At 34.5% G+C, this 22,655-nt stretch overlaps 1 protein-coding gene across 1 annotated transcript; it reads right to left on the bottom strand.

Annotated features, from left to right (window-relative positions):
* Window positions 1-784: 784 nt before the first annotated feature.
* Window positions 785-1,456, bottom strand: LOC110097081. The gene has a single exon (XM_028692623.1). It carries the CDS (start codon window positions 1,454-1,456, stop codon window positions 785-787), a length of 672 nt encoding a protein of 223 aa, XP_028548456.1.
* Window positions 1,457-22,655: the final 21,199 nt, after the last annotated feature.

The raw sequence follows: 22,655 nt of genomic DNA, 5'->3' as shown, positions 1-22,655 counted from the left end.
TTTAATTTGATGATTTAAAGTTGCGATTAATGGTTGCACTTTTTTCTTTAAATTATTTTTTTATTTTTTATGATTGAAGATCTTTCGATTTGACTGTTGTTGATGGTTTTAAAATTTTCATATATCCATGTTCAAAAGCTAAATTTGTTGATACAAATATTTTCTTTTCTTAAGAACTATAAAACAAATTTGTTCTTCTACCTTTAAGATATCCAACAAATATGTATACTTTTGAACATGATTTTAACTTTTTACTTCAATACATATTTTTGGACATTCCCATATATGGATGTATCATAAGTTAGATTTATGTCCACTCCATAATTTTAATGGTGTCTAATGTATTGATTTTGAAGGTACAATATTCAAAATATAAATTACAATTTGTATAATATATCCCAAAATAAATTTGGTAAGGATGAGTAAATTAACATTGACCTAATCCTATTGAACAATATTTGATTTCTACTTTTAGTAACACCATTTTGTTGTGGATTTACAAGTGCAGGGAGTTGTGATACAATTACATTCTTAATTAAATAACTTTGAAAGACTTTGGTTTGTTAAAGGTCACATTGTGGGCATTGACAAATGGTCACCTACTTATTCAACAAATTCCTTGAAGGGTCTTTCGGCTCCGGTGTGAATTAGACTTCCTAATATATCGTTATATTGTTGGGATGATATAAACATTTGCAGACTTGCATCTCAAGTTTTTTTTTTTGAAAACCAATGCATCAAAATGCATTAAAAACAGAAGGAAAAAACAACACAAACAACTCACTCAAGGAACATCTAAAGCATCACACTCCTTCAAACAATACAAGAAAGGAGGAATGGATTTACCATGGAGATCTTCCCACATAAAAGATCTATCTATAGACAAATTAGCACAAATGTCCGCTAATTTGTTACCAAGTCTACTAGAATAAGAAAAAATAATTTGCTTGAAATCAAGTAAGAAAGCTAAACTATCCTCAATAACATTGCTAACCTTCCACCTTTTGACTGAAATTTGAAGCAAGTTGATGATGTTCCGGTTGTCACCTTCAATGATAACTCCTAGTGCTTCATACATCCAATCTTTCACCACATTCTTTAGAAACAACACAGCACATAATTCCGTTTGAGCCGCATCCCAGTGCAGTATTGGATTACTGAAAGCTAGCAGGAATCGACCCTTGTCATCTCTTACAACACCTCCAATTCCAGCTCTGTTGTTCTTCTTTAGAGTACCATCTATATTAATTTTAATCCAACCAGGAGGAGGGGGATACCAATGAGAAGACAACAATCGCTGGTTAGCATCCCAGATTTTCGGTTGGAGATTTGAAAAGTTACTTTTTACTGCATAAGAAATAGCATTTGCAGCAATTGAGTTTTCAGAATCCTCCTTGTCCGTGTGAATTAATTTGCACATACTCTTCCATACAAGCCATATAACTGTGCAGAACATATTTGCTGCTAGACATTCCCTCCCTACCATCTTCTGTAATCAACCAAGCAGTTCTCAAAGCTTTCAAAAACAGGAACCTGAAATCCCCATTTATTCAACAGAGCAGCTACATTCCTTATTTTAAAACACCTCCCTCCAATATGATCAATGTCTTTTATAACGTCACATCCCCTTGGGCAACCAGAAAAAGTTTTGAGCCTTCTACTAACAAGCAGATAATTAGAAGGAATGGCGTTATTGTAAAGTCTCCACCAGAAAAGTTCTACCTTTGGATTCAGCTTTAAACTCTTCATCCAATTCCAGTGATTAGTTCTATCCTCATGATCCGCATCTACATCCACTGTTAGAGCTGCAATGGATTTCCCAGAAAACTTCCTCATAAGCTCCAATTTATCCGAAATCCCTCCTTCTACAATCGATGTTCTCAGGATTAAATCAATAAGTTGCTCTCCAAACACTTCTCTCAAATTATCCAACTTCCATTGACCCTCTTCAATAAAGTAGCTGAGTTTGAATTCAGAAGGATCCTGAATATTTACAAAACTAGGCCATCTAGCAATACACTTGTCCAAGATCCAAGTGTCATATAACCAATTAATCGAAGATCCAGTCGAAATTTGCCATCTCACTATCTTTTTAAGGTGTTTAGCCCCCTTGGTTATGATCTTCCAAGTAGGTGAACATCCAATTTTTATATAAGAAGACCACACATCTTCCCCATATTTAGCTCTCAACACCTGGTTCAACAAAGAATCTGGTTTATTGATGAAATTCCAAGCAAACTTTGCTCTTAGTGGACCCACCTTTTCAACAGCCGAGAACATCCCCCGGCCACCTTCACTTTTTGACTTACATAATAAATTCCATGAAGTATAATGAATTCCAGCTTTACCATTATTCTTACTCCATATAAACCCCCTACACAACTTATCAAATTCTTTTAGAATGCTTAAAGGAACAAGAGAGAGAGAAGATAGGAACAAAGGTAAAGAAAGGAAGGCATATTTGGTAAGAACCAATCTACCTTCAAGAGAGATGCATCTCTTTCCCCAAATATTTAATTTGCTAGCAGCAGAGTCTAGCAAACACTAGAAATCTACAGTTTTCAATCTCCTTAAAGCCATTTTAACCCAAAGGTAGGTAAGCTCTTTCACATGTTTATAATTCAGAACATTGATTACAGCTTTCTCCATTCTTCTCCTTCTGTGGTTGCCAAAGATAATCATGGATTTGGATTCATTTACTTTTTGTCCCGTCCACTCACAATACTTAGAGATGATCCGTTTCAATTCCTTTGCCTCCTTTAACTTGGCCTCAGAAAATAGTAAGATGTCATCGGCATAAAGCAAGTGAGACACCTTGGGAGCTAGCCTTGAAACAGAAACTCCTTTTTCCATTCTTCCATTTAAAGCATCAAAAAGAATTTGGGAGCATAATATGAATAAAAATGGGGATAAAGGGCATCCTTGCCTAAATCCACACTTTCCTTCTATCCAACTAGTTTTCCTCCCATTAATCAAAATGCATAATTTGGGATTAAGAACACACTGCAACAAAAGTTCTATAAATTTGATTGGAAAATTGAAATGAAATAGAACTTGCCTTAATGTCAACCACCCCATACTATCATATGCCTGCTCCATGTCTAGTTTAATAGCAAACATCCCCTTTTTACATTTGGACCATCTGAACCTGTTAAAAACCTCCTGTGCCAAAAGAACATGATCAGATAAAGAACGACCTCTTACAAACGCTGCTTGATCCACTGAAACAATCTTATGAATAACTCTTTCCAACCTATTTGAGAGCATTTTAGCAACAATTTTGTAAATAGTCATACAAAGACTAATCGGATGGAAGTTGGTAGGTTCTTGAGGACTTTTGCTCTTTGGGATTAAGACTATCACTGTCTCTTTCCAAGACTTATCCATCTTACCTGCCATGAAGAAGTGAACAGCCGCATTCCACACATCTTCTTTGATCACACTCCAAAAGTCTTTCATAAATGAGAATGATATCCCATCTAAACCTGGGGAGATATTCCTTTCTGATTTTTCCACCACCTGCTGCAATTCCTCCCTGGTAAACTCAGCTTCAAGCATATTTTGATCCGCCTTCCCAATGACTGCTGACGGGTTTGGCCATCCATCCAGTGAACATTTCCTTTGTTTCCATTTTAACTTGAAATAATCTGAAAAAGTTTTTTGAATTTCTGCTTCATCCTCTATGATCACACCTTCTACCGTCTTGATATGATGGATCCAGTTATTACTTCTACGAGCATTTGCAAAGTTATGAAAAAAAGCTGAGTTGCAATCACCTTCCTCCATCCACCTTACCTTGGCTCTTTGCTTCCACCATGTGTTGAGCCTGGCCAAAGTGATGTTAAGCTCGTTAATTTTAATCTTAACAACTGCAGTTTGTCGAATGAAATTCCTTCATCCGCTTCTTCTACCTGAATTTCCAGAATTTCCTTTTTCAAGTTATCTCTCAACTGAGACAAATTCTTATGTTTCTCTTTGCTCCAGAAAAAGAGAGCCCTTAAAGCTCTCTTACACTTCTTATTTAGGATACCAGCTGGGTCACCATAACACTTCTTCTCCCATATTTTTCTAACCAAAGCAGTTGCACCATAATAAGAGGCCCAAACCTCTTCATAACGAATATCCATCTTCACATATTCCACTGGTTTGAATATGTCTATCACAATAGGACAATGGTCCGAAGCAATGCGAGGAAGGTGTTTGACAAGAGCTAAAGGAATGCTGTTTAAAGCTGAGGAGTTGATTAGGCACCTGTCCAATTTCTCCCATATATGATTGCTACCAGATTTATTATTACACCAAGTATATCTTGGTCCCATCGATTTAACCATATGAAGATCGTTGTTGATTAAGAAACTCTGAAAATCCTTGGAACCTTGGGTCAATCTTAATTTCTTCCCTCCTCTTTTCTCCTCCTGTGAAATAATACAATTGAAGTCCCCTCCTATAACCAAAGGAAGATCATCAGAGCAAAGCTTACCAAGACCTTCCCAAAGAAAATTCCTTTCCTGAGCAACGGTGCTACCATAAACCGAAGCCACCTTCCAGCAACCTTTACCTAACACCTTCAAATTACCCACCACCATTTGGGAAGAATACTCTATTGCTGAAAAATCAGCAAAATCATTCCTCCATACTACCAATAGACCTCTTGAAAGGCCAACTGCCGAGACAATAAAAAAACTCCGCTTGTCTCCCAGTAGCTTCATGATTTGATTACTGTCTACTGAGTTAATCTTCGTTTCCAACAAACCAACAAAGAACACCCTGTGATCCTTGATCACCTCCTTAAGATAAAGAGCAGCCTCCACCTTCTTGGCTCCTCTACAATTCCAAAAAAGTAAAGCACTCATTGTTTAAAGATGGGGGAAGGGCCCCCAACCTTTTTTAACTTTCCACTCTCCCCTTTCCTATTATGAGGAATGATATTACCTGCTCCCAGGGATTTCAGCTCCTTGCTGAGTTTAGCTTTCCTTTCCAAAGAACGGTTCTTCCCCGAGATTGGCTTCTCCAAAGAATTATCCTTCTTTACAGATAACCCCGAATTTCTCATCCCATTCCCATCCTCAGAACATAAACTGCCTCCATCCGGAGATCTAATTAATTCTCCTTCCTCAGGACCTCTATCAACTTTATCATCTGCAACCACCTGATTTCCTTCCTCCTCTAAATAAGAAAGAAAAACAAATTGATTCTGAATCTCAACAGCAACGTTCATCTCTGGTATAACTTTAAGATTGGTTACTGGAATATCAAGCTGCTTATCAACATCCAAAACCTCTTCAGAACTAGCCTCCTTAACTGGCACCTGGGAAGCTCTAACTTTAAGATTGGTTACTGGAATATCAAGCTGCTTATCAACATCCAAAACCTCTTTAGAACTAGCCTCCTTAACTGGCACCTGGGCAGCTCTAACTTCATCCTCTGGCTTGTAAACCAGATTAATAGCCTTCGAACCAATCGACTTCTTCTAATTAGGAACTCCAATCTTTGGGACGTAAATTTTCTTCATTTGGACCGAAAATTTCCTATTGACAGATTTTTTGTGATCCAAGTTTCTCCTAACATTTTCCTTCCCATGTTTAACAACAGTCCAAGGTCCATCAGCTGCTTTATCCATCTCATTAAGAGGTTTAACACCAACTAAATGAGGATTCCATTCTTCAGCCACTGTAGCACTATGATGAACATCAGAATCAGGCCCCACCTTTTCTTTTATTCTTATACAAGTATTCCCATCATGTCCAGCTTTTCCACATTCACTACAAATTTTAGAAATTCCCTCATATTCTACCTTTTGAAAGTATTTTCCTGATAAACCTTCCACCCATACTCCTTGAGGCAATTTCGAATTGAGGGGAATGCGAATACAAACTCGAGCAAATTCCCTCCTACTCCACTGAAATAAGTTTCCATCCAGAAGATACGGTTTGCCTACCTGAGAAGCAATTCTGCATATGTTGATCTCATCCCAACATTGTAGGGGAAGATTAGGCAACCTAATCCAAACCGGGGAAGAAATTCCCTTAAGTGAGTTGGGATTGAAATTTACAGACCATCTATCCAGTCCAACCACATGACCTCTAACCCACCAAGGTCCACCTGCAAGAACCTTCTCAACCGCTGAAGCATCTTCAAATGAACAAAGAATCCAACCAAGTCCCAAGCCAGTAATATGGAATTTTCCAAACTTATCCCACTGTCTTCTCAAATCAGAACTAGCAGCAAAAAAGGGGGTGTTCTCACCAGAAATCTTAACTACTACAGCTTTCTCCAACCGTTTGGCATTTTCCGCTTCTTTCTCTTCTTGCAGGAACACCACCTTTCCATCATCCGAGAGAAAAGAGCCCTATTCCAGATTATCCACCTTCACATAAGGTTTCTTCACCCACGCCGATTGAACCTGTTCTTTCTTCTCCTTACTCTCTTCTGCATTAACATCATTCAAAATAGCTTTGAGACCTTCAACTGGAATAACATTATTTCTTGTCTGAGGCAAAACCTCATTCACATTGTTAACATCCCGAGATTTGAGACTTTCTAGCTCTATTCTAATAAATGCCCTCTCGGTCGGAGACGAAGGCAAAGACTTTGAAATGTAATCAAAGTTAGAAGAAATCCTTAATCCTCCCGATGTAGAGGCATCAAAATTTCCAACTCCAGCATTCTTAACACCAAAAACCAGAATCGGCGAGCCCTCTGAAAATTTCTGAATAACCTCCTTACAGCCAGCGAAATCACCATCCTTGACAACATCTTTACCCTTACCAGGCACATGAAAGGGAAATTCCTTTCTTTCCAACAAACCTCCTTCATTGATAACCAATGGCTTTTCTTTGATGCTTTTGAAATTCGGATTAAATCCATCTAGAATTTTTGATCCCCCATTGAAAACTTCAGAGGAATCAAGAACCGGCACAGACAAACCTTTCCTATACTTCGACCACGCTTCCGAATTGAGAATACACCGCTGCTCCATGATCGTCCTCCCTAGTCGCCGGAGATCTGGCATAATGCCGGCCGCCACCAGCTACAAACCGCAAGAACCGCCAAAACAAAATTTGAAATCCCAGACTTTCTCTCACTAACTTCAAAACTAGCAAAGCCTAAATACCAAAAAAACAACTTGCATCTCAAGTTGGGAAGCCTTTTTTACTAGATGGAAACATGTTTCAAAGGAATAGAAGAGAATTTGCTAGGATTTGTGTTCGCATAAATTTAGACGAACAACTTCCTTTGGGAGTGTGGGTGGAAGGTGAATCTAGCAAATTTTATCAAAAAGTGGAATATGAAAAAGTTTCTAAACTTTGTTTCAAGTGTGGGAAAATTGGCCACTTGATAGGAAAATGTCCTGTTTCTAAGATTGAAGTGATTAAAGACAAATCCAACGTGCCTTCTTCCGATGTGGCTACTACTGGCCAAAATGCTTTTGCTGGTGAGAAGGAAGGAGCTATTGTAGAACTGGAAGAGAAAGGGTATGGTCCTTGGATGCATGTTAGATATGGAAAAAAGAGAAGATTTCCAAACAATGCAAATAAGGTGATGCAACGACCTATTCTAGGTGCTTTTACAAGTGCTGTTAGAGAAGTGTGGAGGGCTTTCCAGGTGCTATTTCAAGTCATGTTCCAGTCCAGAATACTAATTTGGGAAGTTTTGTTCCTAATGGAAAAGACAAGCCTTTGTTTACTGATTTGAAGGAAGTCAATCGTGGAAAAGTTAATATCTTGTTGCTGTTGAAGATGCTAATATTGCAATAGTAAATCATATAAGCCTGGAAGATGGAGAAATCCTAGAAGAAATGCCACTCAATGTTGCTGATTTCTCTTTGGACGGAAATGGGAATTCATCAAGTAAGAATAATATTGCTTCTCAACCTATAATTTTGAATAAGAATATGTTTATATTCTTAATAATATAGATGAGGATGTGAACAATGTTGAAATTGTTATGGGAAAAAATATAGATGATGATGTTAATGTGTCATCTCCTAAATTGAAGGATATGGCTTTAATAGTTGAGAATGTTAAAGTGGAAAATAACTCTGTCAAAATGAAATTGGGAAGGAGCTCAAAACTCTTGGACCAATTAAACTAATGACTAGAAACAGAAGATTGGAGATGGGAAATAAATGCAAGAGGATTGGGGCTAGTCCCCCTCCTAATCAATGAATTCCATTGTTTTTTGGAATTGTAGAGGAGCTGGGAAAGTCCATGCTCCTCTATATCTTAAAGAATTTGTTAAACAAAATGGTGTGGGTTTTATTGGTTTGTTAGAAACCAAAGTTTCTTCTGTGAATATAAAAGATATCAATGCTCTAATCGGGGTGGATTGGAATTTTTTTCATTATCCTTCTGAGAGTTTATCAGGAGGGATCTTAATTCTTTGGAATATAAGGTTTACTTCTTTTAATATTTTGCTCTCTTCTTGTCAATGTGTAATTGATGATTTAGAAATTCAAAATAAAGGGAGTTGGATGATTTCTACTATTTATGCAAACAAAGATACTTATAAAAGGTGGGTTCTTTGGAATCAATTGGAGAAGTATATGCTTCTTGATAATCCTTCTGTGGTGGGTGGCGATTTTAATTGCCTATTATCCAAAAGTGATAAAAAAGGAGGTAGAGGATTTGAATTCTCACAAGGCTCAAAGGAAATGAAATCATTTTTTGCTAACCTTGATTTTCATGAATTAAGTTTTATTGGTCCAAGATTTAATTGGTGCAATAAAAAATCAGGTGGAGCTCGGATCTTAGAAAGACTAGAAAGGTGCTTTGTTAATTCATCTTCTCTTGAGTCTAATTCTTTATTAGTGGTTCGTCATCTCCCTCGTGTAGCTTCAGATCATTGCCCCATTATGATGAAATTATGGGAAGATCAATCAAAACCAAATGGCTACATCAAGTTTGAAGATACTTGGGCTTCTCACCATGCTTCGGCTGCTATTGTTCAAAAAGCCTGGAACAGAAACATTGCTAATCACCATTCTGATAGGCTTGATATAAAATTTAAAAGGGCTTTGAAAGCTCTTTTTTTCTGGAGTAAAACAAAATTGAAAGAACTCAATCTTGTGAAGGACATTCTTATCAAAGATATACTTGATCTACAAATGGAGGAGTCTGTGGTTGGAAGCCTTTCTGAAGAAAAGATCTTGCTTCTCATATCCAAAATTAATGAACTTAATTGCACTTTAGCTCGACTAAACTCTTGGTGGAGACAAAGAGCAAAAGTAAGATGGATAAATGACGGAGACTTGAATACAAAGTTTTTTCATTCCTTTGCAAATGCTAGAAGAAATGCAAATTATATTTTCAATATTAAAAATGGAAATGGAGATTTGGTGAAGGATCAAGCCCAAATTGAAGAGAATTTTTTTCAAATTCTTCCAAGCTAAGTGGAATTACAGATCTTGTTCTTTGAATAATTGGCCATGCCCGAGAGAGATTTTAATAGATTCTGATAGAGAAGCACTTAATTTCGAGCTCAACCTGGAGGAAGTTTATGATGTTGTCAGCCATTTGGAGGGAAGAGTATTCCCGGGTGTTGATGGTATTACTCATTCATTTATTAAATTCTATTGGCACATCATTAAATTAGATGTATGGAATGGATTGAAAAGGTTTTTTTATATGGGTATGATGGAATCCAGTTGGAAAGATACATTGATTGTACTCATACCAAAGGTGGAGTTGCCTATGACACCTTCAAATTTCAGGCCTATAAGCTTATGCAAAATAATTTATAAACTTGTGGCTAAGATACTTCTAATAGATTTGTTAATCTACTTCCAAAACTAATTTCAGAAAATCAATCAGCTCTCATTAAAGGCCAGTTTCTATCAGATAATGTTTTAATTGCTCAAGAAGTTTTCCATAAATTCATGTTTTCTAAATCTTTAAAAGGATTAGTTTCCTTCAAAATAGACATGGAGCAAGTCAATGATAGCACGTCTTGGGAAACTTTGGAGGAGATTTTGATTTATTTTGGCTTCCCTTTACACTTTCAAAGCTTATTTTGGAATGTGTATGTTATCCAAGGTTCTTTATATTGATCAATGATAAATCTTCTAATTGGATCAAGGCTTACAATGATTTTCGACAAGGTTGTCCCTTATTTCCTTTTCTCTTTGTTTTATGTTCTCAAATATTATCTGATGCTTTAATGCAAGAAGAGATGGAGATAGGGATTAAGATTCATCATAATGCTCCTAGGATATCTCATCAGCTTTATGCAGACGATATCTTGATTTTTTCTGAAGCTCACATGAAGATGTTCAAGAGGATTAGGAGTATTTTATTGGACTATTGTAATTGGTCTGGTCAAAAAATTAAAATTACAATAAGTCTTCTATTTTCTGTTAGAAAGCTATTAGTAGAAGAAGAAAGAAGAAGATTGCTCGGGTAATGGGATTCAAGAATATGAAGGAATTATATTACTTAGGAGTTAAAATTGCATTAAGAAGATTGGTGGCTTCAGATTTCAATTTTTTGTTGGAAGAAGTTCTTTGTAGGCTAGATACTTGGGGAAGCAAGTTTATTTCTCTTGCAGGGAGATTTACTCTTGCTAGATCGACGATCCTTTCTATTCCAGTTTTTTTATTGCACACATTCTTTGGTTCCAGTTGGTATCTTGGCTGAGATAGACAAAGCTTGTAGAGAGTTTATTTGGCACAAGGAGAAGAATGAAGTTGGTTTACATTTTGTTAGTTGGGAGAATTTGTGTAAACTGTTCCATTTAGGGGGACGAGGTCTTCACTCTTGTGCACAAAGAGTGGACTCTTTAAGAGCTAAAATTGCATGGAAATATGTGAACGATGAAGATTCTTTTTTACAGGAATGCTTCAAGCTGAAGTATGGGAATTCTTGTTGGTTACCTGATTGGAAGCAAAATATATCAAGTACATGTAAAATCACAAGGAGTGGAGCAAAGGCTCTTAAACCAATTATAAGACGGAAAATTTCTAATGGTGAAAAAGTGAATGTCATGGAGGATGTATGGATACTAGACAAAGCTTTATGTAAATGGCCTACTTTTCTTGATAATCTACAAATCAATGATTTATATGTATATTACTTTATTGAAAATGGCGGATGGGACATGGTTAAACTGCATAATGCATTTGGAACGGAGTTGCTTCAGATTATCTACAATATTAAGATTGATCAGGAGGCTGGTAGAGATCAAATGGAGTTGATGTTTGATAATTCTAGAAAAACTTTGGCTGCTTATCTTTTGAAGCTCTTTTAAATGATTCAAATGGGGGAAGATATTGGACTTGGATAAAGAAAATATATCTTAATCCAAGAGATAAAGTTTTTTGGTGGAGATTATACCATAAAGCTATTCCAACTTTTCATTTCCTGGAATATAGAAGACTCAAGGAAGGATGCTTATGTCCTAGAGGCTGTTTGGAAATAGAAGATAATAAGCATGTGGCGGTGAGTTGTGATAAACTCATTCAAACTAAAAAAATTCTAAATCAATGGGGCTTTCATATTCCTATTTTTTATACTTATGCCAAGTTAGTTTCTTGTTTGGAGTTCAATGCTACCAAAAAAACATTTATCACAAATGTTTATTGTAATTTGGTGATTCTTTGTTAGAAGTCTAGAAATAAACTTATTCATGAAGGGAAGGAGGATAACAATTTAAACATTGCATCTAATGCTCTTAGTATGACTTCAATTTCTATTTCTAATAAAAATAAATTAGGCCTATGGGATATTAATCAACCATCTCAGTTGTTTAATAAGTCTTGACATCCTCCACCACCCGATTGGATCAAAATAAATATTGATGCTTCATTGTTTCCTTCTTATAAAGCTAGAATTGGAGCTATTTGCCGTGATCATCAAGGAAGGTTTTCTTTTGCTATTGGAATCAAAAGAATTCATTGGGATATTGCTCGCCTTGAATTAGAGGCTATTTTCTCTCTACATGGTATTATCAAGGATTGGATCACTCAATACAAAGGTATTATCATTGAAGGAGGCAATGAAAATGTGATTAAAAGTATTCAAAATAATATCAACAAGAAGGTTTTTCATAAACTGGAGATTGATGTAAGGTTCTCTTCCTTTATTAAAGAGTTTAATCTTGTTATTTTCAAACATGTTAGTAGGGAAAGCAATAAGTTAGCGGATATGTGTGCTAACTATGCTCTTAATGGGGATTTTGCTTGGGATTATCTTAGTATGGAACACATTCCTCCTCCTTTTTTTCTTTTATTAAAGAAGGAATGTGATGCTATCAGCTTGTATTAGCTTCTTTTTATTTTAATACTATTGCTTTATGCATATTTCAAAAAAAAAAAAAAAAACTTTGAATTTTGTATCTAAATAATAACTCCCACAATTTGATCGAAGTTTTTTTTTGATGATTTGCTTAATAGATTCTCAACTTCAGCATGTAATTCTTTATTTTGTAGATGTTTTTAATTTATTTTTATCATTAAATAAATATAATCATATCTTTAACAATCATCTATAAAAAACAAAATATTCATAATCATCTTTTGTTTGTATTCAACGGAACCAAAATCATCCAAATGTACAAGTCTAGGGTTTCTTTTACCCTTTTATTTTTTTATAAAAAAAATTTCTTAGTCATTTTTCCTTCTATACAATATTCACAGGCTGGTAGAATTTTAACTGTTAGCTCTCTTAAAGGATCATCCTTTTGTTTCAATTAAATTTAAGTTAATATAAGCAAATGTAAGATGTCAAAGATATGCATTATCTTCATTTGAAATACTTTGCCCATTTTGTTCAGGTTTTTCAATATTAAACATTTCAATGTTTAAAAGTGTATTTTCAATAGGCTTTAACATAAGAAAATCCAATTTTCATTGTTGTAGAACTATTATTCAAATCTTTTTTAGAAATAACATGTCATTATTATAAAAGGATGGTCCAAAATATTGTTCAAACAACTTAAGAATAGATACAATATTTATAGAAAATCTTATAATAAAATAAACATTATTTAATCCAAGTTTCAAATTCAAGCATAATGGCTCCACTGCATGAGCTGATGTTGTAGTTTTTATCCCCACTCTCATGACATGCTCCCTATTAGCAAGTCTCCTATAAGAACAAATCATTTGCAATGAAGAAAAAACAAGATAATGTTGGAAAATAAAATATATCACCCACACAGATTTGGGATGCTCCTATTTTTATGATCGAACATGATATTGAGAATATTGCCCATCTCAAGAGTCAAACACAATATTCTATAATGGATTCAAAGATATGGGAAAATAAATTCACCTTGTAGAATTTAGGTGCTCTTATTTTTTTGATATAATATGATAATGATATTATTTTATCATCTAAAATGATAGACACAATATTTTATAATGGATTTGAAAACACTAATAGGGTTTTGGAAAAAAAAATTTATTAGTTAAATACAAGAAAAAGAATAACATCCTGCCTCAAATGATAGACCTGTCATTCTAGAATAGTATTAAAAGGAGAAAATATTATCTTAGAAAATTTCCATTTTTATAAACAAATGCAACACAGAGAATATCATATCGTCTCAATATGCCAACAAGACATTCTACAAAGGTATTTATCTGTTGAAATGTGTAAGTTGTGCTTTATTTTTCTTATATTAAATTCAATAAAATTGTATTATTGTAGTTGTGTTTGTGTAGGAATTGTGCAATAAAGAAATAAAATTTACAAGTGCTGGATAACACCACAACACTGACAAGAATAATGATGCAATGCCATATCGATCAACATTGAAATACTGATTTCAATACAGCTGGGACGACCTTCTCTTTTTGCAAGCACCTTGACATCATAAATGTTAGTATTGTAGTGCATCACAATACTGTTATACCAATAAATTGCACTGAATCATTGGACATCTTATGAAAATTCATGTAAGAGTGCCTTCCTTTCGGATGCCGCAATGCTGGAATATTGTTCCAAAGATCGCAATGCTCATGTTTTATGGCACCGTGGTGGAGCAATTACAACTTCGAAGTGCTACCCCGACTTAACAAAAAGATGTATCGATTCGAGCAGTAACCATGCCACATCATCCAACACCATATAGGAGCCAACATTATAGTGCTGAGGTGCTAGTTAATTTTGTACCACCATAATGCCACCTTGTCCAACCCCATGGTGGTTGAGTCTGATTCTATTATTTGTATATTTAAGCCCCTTGAGTAAATATTTAGTACTTTTCATATGTTTCTTTGGTTCCCCCCTTAGAATAAAGTCTAAGGGAGGTGAGGGAAGTGCAATATACACTCTCTAGGAGAGTTTAGCATGTGTATATATAAGGACTTTTTAAGTAGTGGATGAAAGAGTGTAGAGAAGATATTTTGATCATTTTTGGTCATAAAATTCTACTATTTATCTATTATTTTGATTCTTTTATGAATAAAATGAATATGAATTTTCTTGTTATTTCTTTTATATCTTGCTAGATCTCTTATTTTGGGCTGATGATATAAAGAGCATATTAAGTACTAAGGAAGAATTTTATTCTTTAATGAAAATGTTATTATTTTCAATATCTCCACTTCTTTAGTTGATGTATATAATGACCACGTGTATAGTTAAAACCTAGTGTAATGTAGTCTTGATAGAGGAATACAAGAATAATTAGTAATAATCATAAAATACAAAAAGATCTAACTATTGCGCTCTCGTGCTCTCTGGCAATTTGGAGGCAATTTAGGGTTCCATCTCCCGAGATCCTCTCTCTCCGCTCTTAACGTCATTTCTTTGGTTTTTTTGCATTGTTTTGTACCTCTATTTTTTGCTTGATTGGTTTTATGTTTTATTTTGATTTTTTTTTGGGTTTGCTGGATTGGGAGATGACGACTTTGTCGTCATCTATCCCTTCAACTGCTTTGATTCCTAATGGCAAGTCTCAAATTTTTAAGGAAGTTTTGGTTGCTTCTTCCTTTTCTTCTACTAAGCTTCAATTTGTTCAAACCTCGTTTAAAGGATGTCTGGCTTTGATGTTCGATGATTTTGTTGTGTCGCAACTAGTCACCCCCTTTGATCTTACTTTGGTTGAAAAGTTTCTTCTTAGGCGCTGAATTTGGATGTCAATCGTAAGTTCTTCTTTAATATGAAATTATCAAGATCTTTCACATTGGATTCCTGAATTTGAGACATGTTGCGATTGAACTAAGTAATGATTTGGATTATAGTCATATTTTTTTAATGAAGATCCTACTATATTCTAACTTGTTAGATGATATTACTCAAATGGACACCAGATTTTGATGTCTGTGATGAATCTCTTATTGCCCATGTGTGGATCTCCTTCTAGAATATGATACTTCATATTTTTAACTCTCAAATTTTATTTGGCTTGGCTTCGATTTTTGTATGCCCTTGTAGACGGATCAGGCTAAAAAATCTATATCTCGTTCGTCTATGGCCCGCGTTTTAGTTGAGCAGGATATTTCTAAAAAGTATCCAAATGAGATTTGGATTGGTTCAGAATTGAATAGTTATTTCAATAAAGTTGAATTTGAAAATTTACCCATTTTTTTCTCTCATTAAAAGATGCATGGTCACAGGTTAAATGAGTGTTACAGGCTATATGCACATCTTCGAAAGGAGAAGGATTCCCCTAAACAATCCATAGGAAAAGATGTTCTTGAGGGCAATGTTCCTTTGGTTGATAATGATATTGTGATTCATATTCCTGATGTTATTAAGGGCAATGTTCCTAATGTGCATGATAATGTTGAGAAATCTAGACAACTTGCCATACCTCATAATGAACCGCATTCCATTATTGTTATTAAATCTCTTTTTGGTTAGGAAGAAAATCTCAACCCTATCTCTTGTTTAGCTTATGGCTCTCAAAATGTGGATGAACAAATGTTGTCTATCACTACTAATATAAATATTGTTCCTTCTTCTTCTACTACTCCTTGTGCTAATAATAAAAACATGCCTAATATGGTGGTTGTGTTATTAAATGTTAGTTGTAAAAATAAGGTGCCTTCTCAAACTATTGTGAATGATCGAGATGATGGCCATATCAGTTTGGTGAAGGATAATGTTGGAAGTAAATTGAGTAGTAAAATTTATAAGGAAGAGGGCGCTATCTTTGAGGAGGGTGAATTGCCTCAAGAAGTGAGGCAGGAAGGTATGCTCAATGATAGTAAGTTTCCTTTAAATACTCAATATCACAGTGATGCCTTTACTGATACTGAGGATATGAATATTATGGCTAAATGTTTTGCTAAAGATGATAATGACACTATTTACATCAAGTTTCATAGTAGGACAGGGAGGAAAAATAAGTAAATCATTTTATAATCTCCTATAAACACCCGATCTTATACTAGTCATTAGCCCCTATTTTTATGTTTAATTCTATTATTTGGAATATTAGGGGCATTGGTTGTTCCTCTTATAAGTTAAGAGTTAAGAATTTATGCCGCATTTATAATGTTTCTATTCTTGTTTTACTTGAACCTCTTATTTCCTATGCTAAATTACTTGGTACTGCTAGATTTTTGTGTTTTAAATATGCTATTTTGAATGTGGAAAATAAGATTTGGGTGCTATGGAAGGATCTGGTTCATATAGATGTTATTGGAGATTTCACTCAAGTTATGTATTATAATATTGAGCTTTTAAATTTACATTGTTGTGCCTCTTTTGCTTATGTTGCTTCTTCTCGTTTGCTAGGAAAGTGTTATGGGAGCAACTTATCAACTTTCATAGTATTTGTAACTCGACTTGGCTCGTTAGTGGTGATTTTAATACTATCTCTAATCTATCTGAACGTATAGGGGCTCTTCGCCTATCTATCAATTTATGGAGGATATTAATAACATGATTATGGAATATAATTTATTTGATATTGGCTTTTCTAGTAACAAATTCACTTGGAAGCATTGTTATTTATGGCAAAGGTTGGATTAGGTGTTTTGTATGATTGATGGCTTAACTCTTTTAATTATATTACCGTTGAGCATCTTAGCAGGTCTCTTTCTGATCACTCTCCTTTGCTTATTACTCTTAAGATTTGGCATATTAACTTTCCTTCTCAATTTAAATTTAAAAACATGTGGTTGCTTCATAAATTTTTTTATGGACTTGGTCCAGGAAAATTGGCATGCCCCTTTACATACGGATAGCTCTATCTTTGGCATGAGGAGACTTTGGTTTAAACTTACCATTGAGCATCTTAGCAGGACTCTTTCTAATCACTCTCCTTTGCTTATTACTCTTAAGATTTGGCATATTAACTTGCCTTCTCAATTTAAATTTCAAAACATGTGGTTGCTTCATGATTTTTTTATGGACTTGGTCCAAGAAAATTGGCATGCCCCTTTACATCTAGATAACTCTATCTTTGGCATGAGGAGACTTTGGTTTAAACTTAAATGGCTTAAGCAAGTCTTAAACTGGTGGAATCATAATGTGTTTAAAAATCTTTTCTCTAATATCCTAAATGTTGAAGAGAATGTGACACTATTGAGACTCAATGTCAATTGACTCCTTCTGATGATAATTTCAGTTTTTTAAGGGATGCTAAAGATAGTCTTTATAAATTACAAGCTCAAGAGGAAGCTTTTTGGAAGCAAAAAGCAGTAGCGAAACATCTTGTTGAAGGTGATAACAATACTAAATATTTCCATGCCTTGGTTATGAGAAAATGTGCCAAAAAATTTATTAATAAAATTAATCTTCATGATGGCTCTATTATTGAGGATGGCTTGAAAATTGCTAATATAGCAGTTCGTCATTTTCAAAAGACTTAATAAAGATTTTAGTCTTGTTCATATTAATAACCCTGATATTATCCCTAACCTTATTACTCAAGAGGTTAACAATTCTCTTTCTAAACCTCCAACTTTAGAGGTAGTTAAAGAAATTGTTCATGGCATGAATGTTGATTCTGTGGTGGGGTCGGATGGCTTCACCACTAAATTTTTGAAAAAACCTGGCATATTATTAATAATGATATATTTTTTTGCTGTTAATGACTTTTTGGCTGGAAATTCTATTCCAAAGTTTTTTCCTTCTACTTCTATTATGCTTATTCACAAAAACAACTATGTTAGTAATTGGAATGACTTTAGACGTATTAGTCTGTGCACCTTTCTTAATAAATTGCTCATTAAAATCCTTATGAATCATTCAACTTCTCTCTTGCCTAAAATTATCTTGCCTTACCAAATGGGGTTTGTTAAAGGGCGGGTTATTGCTGATAATACTCTTTTGGCCCAAAATGTTTTCCAAGGTCTAGATGTTTGGGTGAGAGGTGGCAACATGATTTTAAAACTTGATATTGCAAAGGCTTATGATAACATTGATTGGAAATTTCTTCACAATATTATGCATTTGTTTGGTTTTGACTTAAATTATATCAAGCTTATTAAAAATTGCATTGAGGGTTCTCACTTTTCTATCATTGTTAATAGTAAAAGCAATGATTTTTTTTGATCTTCTCATGGTCTTAGACAGGGTGATCAAATATCTCCTGCCCTTTTCATTATTGCTGCTGATTATTTATCTAGAGGCCTTGCTAACCTATTTGAAATTTTCCTAGCCTCTATTTTAGAACTTTGGGTGGTTTTCCTATTTCTCATTAATGTTTTGTGGATGATTTTATTATTTTTATAAATACTTATATTAATAGGATTAATAAACTTATAGACTTCTTTCTTCAATTTGAAATGGATAGTGGTCTTGCTCTGAACAAACATAAGTGTTGCTTTATTCCTTATAAGGAATTGCCTAATAATTTTATTTTGGCTATTAAAGATTTAACTGGTTTTGTTCATGGCCATTTTCTTATCAAATACCTTGGGGTGCCTCTTTTCAAAGGTAAAAAGAAGACTTTTCTTTTTGATGATTTAATTACTGCTATATAGAATAAACTTCTATCCTGGGATTCTAATTTTTTGAGTTTTGGAGTAGATAAATTCTCATATGTAGTATTCTTTGTTATATGCAGGTTGATATTTTTCAAACTCTCTTACCTACTCAGGCATTTTGCAATAGGATAGATAAGCTTTTTAATAATTTTTTTTGGAAAGGGGCTAGTAGCAACTCTAAAATTATTTGGTCCTCTTGGAATAAGTGTTGTGGTGTGCTAGAAGAAGGAGCCATGTGGTGCAAGAGTATGAATGATTTGGCTTATACTTTTTCTTTTAAGTTATGGTACAAAATTTATGCTAAAGTGAGCTTTTGAGCTAATTTTATGTTTGCTAAGTACTATGTGGGGTAAACATCCGACTGCTTGTTATTTTTACCAAGGTGATTCTAAAGTGTGGCAGAGACTGTGCAAAATTAAATGGGTTGTTAAGCTCTTTATCTGTTGGGGGCTTGGGGTGGTGACATTTTCTTTTGGCAAGATCGTTGGTTGGGGGGCCACTCTATTGACTCCCTAACTTAACACCTCTTCCACTATGGCGGTTAAGGTGAATTATTTCTTTTTTGCTAATTGTTGGGATTATGATAAGCTTGCTAATGCTATTCCTAATTCTATTATTCAACAAATTTTGAACCTCCCCCTGAAAATTGACTTTGATGATTTACTTTTACGTGGCTTGTCCAAAGATGGTGGCTTTAAATTAAAGGATGCTTCATGCCTTTATATCTAAGAATGAGGTTACTAATAATTTTTATTTGCTTTGGCATAAAAGTATTCCTTCTACGATGGCTTTTTTTGTTTGGAGAATCTTACATAAGTTCATTCCTATGGATTATAACTTAATTAAAAGGGGTTTTACCTTACCGTCCAAATGCCAATGTTGTTATCATATACAAAATATGCATTATGTTTTTCTTTCGAGTCATTTAGCTATTAAACTAGGATTTATTTTGATGACATTTTTCATTTGAATTTCTTTAATGCTAAAATGTCTATTAATGCTATCCTTAGGTGTTAGTTTATCAAGTCTAAAGGCCATATCAAAAAAGTTATTCCTTATCTCATTTTGTGGTATTCATGGTTAGATAAGAATAATTCTATCTTCCATGGTCTTAGTATGAACCACCATAGGATTATCTAAAATATGAAAGATAAGGTTTTTGCTCTTTACTCTGTTAAGTTACTTTATATCAAGAATTTTAAGAACTATCATTCTGCTGCACCTAATTTATGGATTAAGCTGGAGGTTGATCATCTTCCTAAAGACCCTAGGCTTATTTATTAGACCAAACCCCCTTTTAATTCCTATAAGATGAATGTGGATGGTGTTATCCTTAGGTCCTCTTCGAGTTGTGGCGGGGTTATCAAGGAATATCATGGTAGTTTCATTATGGCTTTTGCTAGTCGTTTACAGAATTGTGAGGTTAACAAAGCTGTCATTTTGGCTATGCTCTAATGTTTAAGGCTTTGTATCTCTCTTGATTTAACTAACAATAGTATTAAAGTTGATTCCAAGTATTGCTTTCAATTTTTAAATTCTTGTGAGGAGTTAGTGTGTAATTCTTCCCTTTTTTATCTGGTAAGGGATATTAAGAATTTGTTGATCTTTATGAACTATTCATTCTTCCTTATTCATAAGGATGGTAATGCATATGCTAATTAGCTTGCTAATTGGGGGAGTGGCCTGCAGTGTATGTATGATTTTACTACTACTAACCTCCCTATTATGCTGCGTGGTCTTTTAAGATTAGAAAAAATTGATATGCCTTATGTTAGAAACTAATTTGTGTTATTGACTAGAGTTTCTTGTCCTATTTTCTTTGCTTATAGGAGCTTGCACTCAGGTTTTCTCCTAGGTCCAATTCCTATGCATTTTTTTTTTCTTCTACTATGTTCTTGTCTCAGTTGTAGCTTTGCTTCTTGGTCCGGTGGTGTGAGTTCTAGATTTATAGACCCATTTAGGTTTGTGTTGTTTGGATTTCATGCTGCTTGGGAGGCATTATCTTGCTGCTCTATTTTCTGGTTGTTTGGCCCTCTTTGCTATTGCTTTCTTCTATTGGATTTCTATTGTGAGTGTTTGGTGTGGGTTTTGTGTGGATTCTTGGTGTCCTGTTTTAATTTTTTTTTGGTAATTTTTTTGTGTGGTTGGTGAGCATTTCCTCGAGCAATTTGGTTAGTTCAGTTGCCTTCTGGTTAGCTTCCTAGAGTTTATCTCCACGACCTTGTTTCCTTTTGCTTTTATGTTTCTATTTAGGTTTCATAATTTTTATCATTACTGCACTTTTATGGCCATTTTTCTCTGTTGGTGTTTGCATTTATTGGGTGATTCTTGGGCTTGGTTACTAGGTGCTTCCTGGTGTCTTTTGGTTGTTGCTGATGCTGATCATTATGGATCTTTTGTATGTAGCCTTTTCCTTAATGATATTTGGGCTTTGATTATTACCTGGAGGTTAAGTATGGAGGCTCTCCCTTGGCTCTTCTTGGCTTGGCTGCTGGATGTTGGTAAGGCTATTTTTGGGCTAGTTTTATGTATCCTATGGCTGGGCAATTTTTGGGGTATGCTGGTGGTCTTGGTTGGCCTTGCTCGGTTTGGTTGCTAGGTGGTGGTAAGGTGTATTGTAGTTTGATCTTTGGAAACTTATAGTTGGTTTACTTTTGGGTGGTGCTGGTGGTTGTTCCCAATTGTTATGATTTTCCTGGGACTAGTCTGCTAGATGCATTTGTTTTTTTATGGGTTTTGGCCTCTAACCTTGACTACTAGGTGGGGTACTTTTTATTTATCTATCACTCTTCTAATTACCTTAGTTGGTTGGGTATTCTGCCTATTGTTTCTCCTGCTTAGATGCTTTGGATCAATTGCTGTTATTTTTGGTTGAATGGTGCCTAGTGCTATTAGTTTCCTAATGCTAGGGCTATCTTTGCTAAGGTGGAGGTGAACATGTATTAGGATTATTGTAGTGATTTTTATGTCTTTGCTAAGCTGGATTATGGTGTTGTTGATGTCTTTTCTGGTTACTTAGCTGATAGTGGTTTAGTTCTTGTTATTGCCTATTGTTGCTTACTTTTTATATATCATATGAATATTTACTGGATCTATTAACCTTCTACCCTTTGTGGTTATTTGTGCTTCTTTTATTTTGGGCTTCATCCTTTTTTATAGAATTTTCTTAGTGTAGGTATTTATGGTGATGCCATTTTGGATGGGAAGTTGGAGTTGAATGCTGGTTTTTGGTGTTTTCCTTCTTTTTGGGTGCTCATTCTTGTGCACCATAGATTGTACCTAGGTTTGTATGCAATTTTTCTTAGTAGGGACCTCAAGATCTTAGGATTTTTTTTCTTTATTTTTATAACTCTTCTGAGTATTAGTGAGCTTGAGGGCCCTTTAAGGACTCTGTAAATTTTTCTTTATATTAAGCATAGGGCCCTCCATGGGTTTTCCCTAAAAAAAAAAGGAATACATGAATAATTAGGAATATTTAATTGGAATATTGACTTGCTTAGGCATAAGATGTTTGAATATTCTAGGTTCTATGGAGATAGTAAGACTATCTTTCTTTTTACCACTATAAGCTTGATAAAGATCCAGTGATGCACATGCTCTAATTCACATATATAAATAAAAGTCTCATTAGAAAAGATATATAATTTACTTGAATAAATCTAATTTTTTTTATTAAAACCATATCTATCCTTTTTACTTATTTTTATTCAATGGAAGGAACTCATTTTCATTTTGGTAGGATAAATTCATGAAATTGGAGTAAGCAGTAGTA

The sequence above is a fragment of the Dendrobium catenatum genome, unplaced genomic scaffold, assembly GCF_001605985.2.
Source record: "Dendrobium catenatum unplaced genomic scaffold, ASM160598v2 original_scaffold_244749, whole genome shotgun sequence".
Taxonomy (NCBI): Eukaryota; Viridiplantae; Streptophyta; class Magnoliopsida; order Asparagales; family Orchidaceae; genus Dendrobium; species Dendrobium catenatum.
This window is presented reverse-complemented; position numbering and strand designations above follow the sequence as displayed.